The following is a 6,041-nucleotide window of genomic DNA, read 5'->3' on the forward strand; positions in this document are numbered from 1 at the left end:
CTCTGAAGATGTTCATGACACATAGGAGACCATACATATTTTGGGAGATTGTGCAGGTGCAATATTTTGGGTGTTTGAAAATTTATGGACACAAAAAATGTTGGCCTCTGGTTTAAATTCAGCCTTTCTGTGAATGTAATTTACACTGCACTGCATAGCTGTCTCTTTACACAATTTGGCCCTCTAAGTATCTTGAGTTATGCACTGCACATCCCTAAACATGCATGCTTTCTACGATGGGTTCAGTCACAGAGACTCCCTTGGGACTGTCACCTGATGTGCTGAAACTACCTCTGACCCCATTTTCCCTGGTAGTGTGGGACTTCAGAACCCCGTCTTGTTCAGCCAGACACGCTAGCCTGCTACAAACACAGACCCAGGTCGGGTCCATGCCCCCAAAGCTGCTGACTTAACTGAAAACAGCTCAGCAAGTACTCCTGTCTCCAGCACCCAGACACAGCTCCCAATGGGATCCAAACCCCAAATAAATCCGTTTTACTCTGTATAATGCTTCTACAGGGTAAACTCCTAAATTGTTCACCTTCTATAACACTGATACAGTGATATGCACAGCTGTTTGCTCCCCCCCACCCAGGTATTAATCACTTACTCTGGGTTAATTAATAAACAAATGTGATTTTATTAAATATAAAAAGTAGGATTTAAGTGGTTTCAAGTAATAACCAACAGACAGGGGCAGCTCTAGACATTTCGCCGCCCCAAGCAGGGCGGCATGCCACGGGAGGCGCTCTGCCGGTCGCCGGTCCCGCGGCTCCGGCGGACCCTCCACAGGCACGCCTGTGGGAGGTCCACCGGAGCCGCCTGCCACCCTCCTGGCGACGGGCAGAGCGCCCCCCGCGGCATGCAGCCCCAAGCACGCACTTGGCGTACTGGGGTCTGGAGCCGCCCCTGCCAACAGAACAAAGTAAGTTACCAAGCAAAATAAAACAAAACACTCCAAGTCTAAGCCTGATACATTAAGAAACTGAATACAGGTAAATCTTGCCCTCAGAGTTATTCCAATAAGCTTCTTTCACAGACTAGACTCCTTCCTAGTCTGGGCCCAATCCTTTCCCCGGTACAGTCCTTGTTTGTTCCAGCTCCTGTGGTAACTAGGGGATTTCTCATGACTGGCAGCTTCCTTTATTCTGTTCCACCCCCTTTTAAAGCTTTGGTACAAGGTGGGAATCTTTTGTCTCTCTGGATCCCCACCCCTTCTCCTAAATGGAAAAGCACCAGGTTTAAGATGGGTTCCAGTTCAGGTGAACTGTCTCTGGAAGTCACACTTTCTGTGATTTCCATGACCTCCATGGCATAAACGTAGCCTTATTTATTATCGCTCCTTCAGGACAGGAAAGAAGTGGCATGGTTTCATGGAATAACTACTGCAGGCTTTGGTGTTGGCTCTCAGAATAGAGAGTCCTGTAGCAAATCAGTTCATTTTATCATCCATGCTGTTTCATATATAATCCGTGTATGCTGAGTAGATTTAAATTGTAGCATTATAGATTTTTCACTCTGATCCTGAAACTGTAGCACCAAGAGTGGAAACCTGGTAATTTAATAAAAAATCACTGCATTTAATTTGAATCAAGTCTACAGGTAGCCAATTATTTTTTGTCACAGTCCAAATTTCTTGGTTAAGGTATAGTCAAGGTCCAGACTCCAGAAAAAATAACAATAATAATTGTGATAATAAGTAAATAAAAAGATTTCAGGGCCCATTCAAAAGTGTCTGGCAGTCTGGATTTGGCCTGTGGTCTGCCTCTTTACTGCATCCATCGCCCCTTGAGGTTGTTTTTGAAACTTCAATTGACTTCACTGGGCCTGATCCTATTGACATCAGTGGGCTTTGGATCAGGCCCAAGGACAGCAGAATCAAGTGACTGAGTAAGCATTGATTCTCACCATTGTGGATATTGGCAAAACTCCCATTGACTTTGGAATAAGTCTACTAGCAAACAGCCATCAAATAGGAAGTTTAGGATCTAATGATCTGAGACAGGATTTGAACCTGCATCTAGAGATTGAAAAGATTGATAGCCCCTTCCAGATTCCTGAATCATTGAATTTCCTCAGTGGATTGCTTTCTAAACTTTATAAAGTATTATCAAGAACAAATGAATCAAAAAATGGGAAAGTAGCAATGTGATATTTGAGGAGGAGTTTCCAATTCTTCATATGATGTGTAAGGTTAGAGGGAGTAAATACTAAATTTTATGTTGCTGGTTCTTATCTCCATGTAAAATAAAGATAAGCTGTAGAATGCCTGATAGTCTGATATTAGACTATTGAACAAATGGCATTTTCATTCTAATTTATTTGACGTGCCCAGTTGCACAAATGTACTAAAAATAATTATACAGCCAACAAAAAAAACACCCTAAATTATCATAAGATTCTATTTAACACCAGTGGTGGCAACATTTAAAGGCTGCTTCACTAATTTCCCATTTGAATTGCAACCTGTGCTGCTTTGGTTGCTTATTTGTTTGCGGAGGCTGGAGGAAAGAGAAATATTCAGCATAGTCCTACATTAATATGAATGGATTTGGGGCACTTTTTGGTAATGGGAGAAATCTCAGATGAGAAAACAAAGGTTGAAGGCCCCTTCTCTCTGTTTTGAAAATGAGTAAAATGGAAACTGAACAACTAGCCAAATGTTTAGAAATATTTAGATTTTGAATCCTCTTGACCCTTTGTTTATGTAATGCTGTCTCTTGAGTGTCCATATTCCCAGTGTGTGAGGGGGATATAGCACGCAGTCCTGCAAGATGCTGAGCACTCAGGTCCCAATCCAGTAAAGCACAGGCTTAACTTTAAGTAATCCTGTTGGCTTCAATGAGATTATTCAGGGACTTACAGATATGCACGTCCTTAAATACTGGAACAGGGCCAGAGTGCTCAGCACATTCAAAGATGGAGGCAATAGAATATGTATTGTTTAAATGCAGTGGGATACAAGAACCATTTGATAATTGTAGCAGAGCTTCATGTATTAACCAGCAATGAATTTGTTTTTGTTGTTTCCGTAGGTGCCATTACTGCAAGTCGTCTTGCCACGTGTCATCCCTGCGCATTCCATATGCCTGTAAACTATTATTCCAAGAACTTCAGTCTATGAACATTATACCCAGGCTAAAATTGGCTAAGTACAATGAATGAGCCAGCAAAACAAAGATTTAAGAAGAAATTAAAAAAAATGTGCAGAACTGGAAGGAGTTTCTGTTAAAAGGAGTGACTGTTAAACCTGAGGGGGTGGGGGAGGGAGGGAAGAGGGCTGATGAATCCCTTATTATTTTCCCTCTGCTATTTTCAGTTGATTGGGAGACTGTGCTGTAGAGAACATCAAGAGCAATTGGTGGGGACTCAGGCAGCCCAGATGAATGAGATGTGTAGCAATTGTGTAATAAGGCCCTGATCCGGCAAAGCGCTGCACACACGGAACTTTTAAGCATGTGATAGTCATGCATTCAGGATGCAAGTGCTTCTCTGGATCAGGGCTTAAGTTTTATTAACTACAGTGGTTTATCCATATTGCTTAAGTATTCGTTTAATTTTTCCAGACAGACAGTGTATGAAAGACTAATAAAAAATTTTTTCAAGTATATTGCCTGTGTTTTGCTTTTGTGACCATTGTTGATGTTGTAAAAGATGGTATGGTAAGTACTTTGAAGGGTCAACATTGCTAAATTTATTGTGCTGAAGCATTTATTTACAATCTTTAGACAGTTTGGAGAGACTAAACTTACTTTCTGAAAAACTTCCACCTTTTTGAACAATATTTTCCTAAGCAAATAAAGAAAAGATGCATGTGTGTGATACAAATATAAGGTCGAATGCTGCCTTCAGCTAGAGTGGATTGCATGCATGCATCGGAGGGCAGAATTTGGTTTATAGAGACAGATTGATATTTTGATTCTTATTGAGTACAATATTTTAGTACATAATAACTTGCCTTCCAAGGGTTGAAGGCCTGAAAAAGCAAGATTTAAGTGCTATAGCTAATAATGGAGAGTCTCCCAGGATGTGTTTAAAAGAAAAATTGGGATTTTAAAATTAAACTTGACAAAGCTTTATTAAATATACTGTAAAGGACAATCATGTGCTGGCAGAGAGACAGACATGAGTGACCGAAGAAGATTTAGAGAAGGAAAAAAAACTGTGCTTCTGTTAATGGGATACAGGGCTAGAGCTAAAGCAGTGGGTGGAATTAACACTCTGAAGTCACTTGGGCCCTGATTCAGCAAAGGATAGAAGTACATCTTAATTTTAAGCACATGAATAGTCCCACTGAAGTCAAAATTAAGCATGCACATTATTGGATCAGGGTTTCAAGGTGCATCAGAGAGAAATAGCTGAACAGTCTGGATCACAAGCAAGAAAGTAAAATATTAGCTGCATAGTGGAGATCTTGAGAGACGACACACCCTCCTGAATGGCCAAGAAATTTCAATAAACTTGCCTTCCGTATTTTCTTGCATACCTTTTCTGATGACGTGCTACTGGACTGGCTCACTATTTTTAGCTGCTTCCCAAACATTTAGATCAGTAGCTTTGTGTCTGGGTTAATGAACCAAGTCTGAGTAATGAGACTCACAAATGAGGGGGTGGATCTCTCCTTTTCTTTGCATTCAGAGTAATAACTGGACCTGGAAAGGTTTGGGTGGGTTTTTTAGTCACCTACACTGTGACCTGAACAACAAGATGCTATTAACAAAAAGTTAAGGCATGTACAGAATTATATGTGCCCCCCCCCTCCCAAAAAAAGGTAACTTATGAGCTACTGCTCTACCCAAATTACAAATTACCTTTGTGCTGCCAGGCTGTGAGAAGGGGGTGGGAAATTAACAAAAAGCCCTGGCCAAATAAAGTGCACCTACATTGTTCCCAGAGACTGCCAAATTGAGGCTCTGGTGGACCACCAGAGGGAGTGAGCTTCAAATGCTAAGGCCTTCCCCTGAGAGAGCTCTGGCCTGGGTCCTGGAAAATATAGTCTGACTCAGGTGTTCATGCTGCCTAGTCCTGTCTTAATTGCTGTGATGGTATGGGGTGAATTACAGGCCATTCAGGGCTCTGAAGATTGTAAGCAACATCTAAAATTGTATCAGCAAATCAACAGGTAGCCAGAACAGAGATCAGAAGGAGCAAAGGAATGTGTTCATAATAACCTATTCCATTCAGAAAGCAGGCTTCTGGTGACCTTAAAGGGTAGCCTTAAGAGTATGGTGCAGCAGTTGAGCTTAGAGATGCAAAGTCATGGGATAATGATTGTGAGGCCTGTGCTAGAGAGGTAGGAAAGATGGGTAGCCAAAGATGAGGGAGAAAAGGCAGTATAGGCCCCAATAGCTATCAGAAATATCTAGCATTGATACATCCAGTAGAATGCAGAGACTACAAACAGTTGTGGCAATAGGCAGGTGTATCTCAATAGATTGCTGCCTCCACCAATTCCACTAAAACTGTTCCCCAACAATAAGCACCTACCACTGTCTTGTCCAGGTAAAGTCAGATCCAGGTTTCTTTCATCCAGATCTGCCTCTCATACAATGGGAGAGTAATAAGACTGTAGAATTCAGCTGAATTCAATATTTTACTACCTATGTTTACACCGCATGTTTTAAGAATGATCACCTACATTTACTGACCTAGTAAGACACTTCGGAATAATACATGGTGTTATGTATGATATCAGCACTGCAGAGTAAATCTAAGAAACAGTGTGAGAACTTTTTATAGACTAGGTCCTAGGATATGTTTCTCAAGGTAGAGGTGCTGGAGTAGAGGATTCCAGTCTACTGGCCTCAGAAAAACTATGCTTTCAAATAAGCTCCTCCAGTTCCTATGCTACTTTCAGCTCAGAATCTCATCCTTGCAGCTCTGTGGAACTAGCATGCAGTATTCAAAAAGGAATTTGAGATGTTGTATCTGTCCGCATTCTGCAAGTTGATCTTTCCTTTGTAAAGTGAAATGCCATCACACACAGTTCTAATGTCAGCTGATGACTCCTGTGCTATGACTGGGCTTCCTCAAAACAGCCG

At 41.4% G+C, this 6,041-nt stretch overlaps 1 protein-coding gene across 2 annotated transcripts in view; it reads left to right on the forward strand.

The window, feature by feature from the left end:
• POLR3B (RNA polymerase III subunit B) overlaps positions 1 to 3,600 on the forward strand; it is a 130,622-nt gene extending 127,022 nt beyond the window's left edge. For both annotated transcript variants that reach the window (XM_039514457.1, XM_039514467.1), the window contains exon 28: positions 3,036 to 3,600. In XM_039514457.1, the coding sequence (XP_039370391.1) occupies positions 3,036 to 3,165 (130 nt within the window). In that variant the 3' untranslated portion in view covers positions 3,166 to 3,600. The remainder of the gene's footprint in view (positions 1 to 3,035) is intronic.
• The last annotated feature ends 2,441 nt before the right edge of the window (positions 3,601 to 6,041 follow it).

Source organism: Mauremys reevesii, linkage group 1 (assembly GCF_016161935.1).
Source record: "Mauremys reevesii isolate NIE-2019 linkage group 1, ASM1616193v1, whole genome shotgun sequence".
Lineage (NCBI taxonomy): Eukaryota > Metazoa > Chordata > Testudines > Geoemydidae > Mauremys > Mauremys reevesii.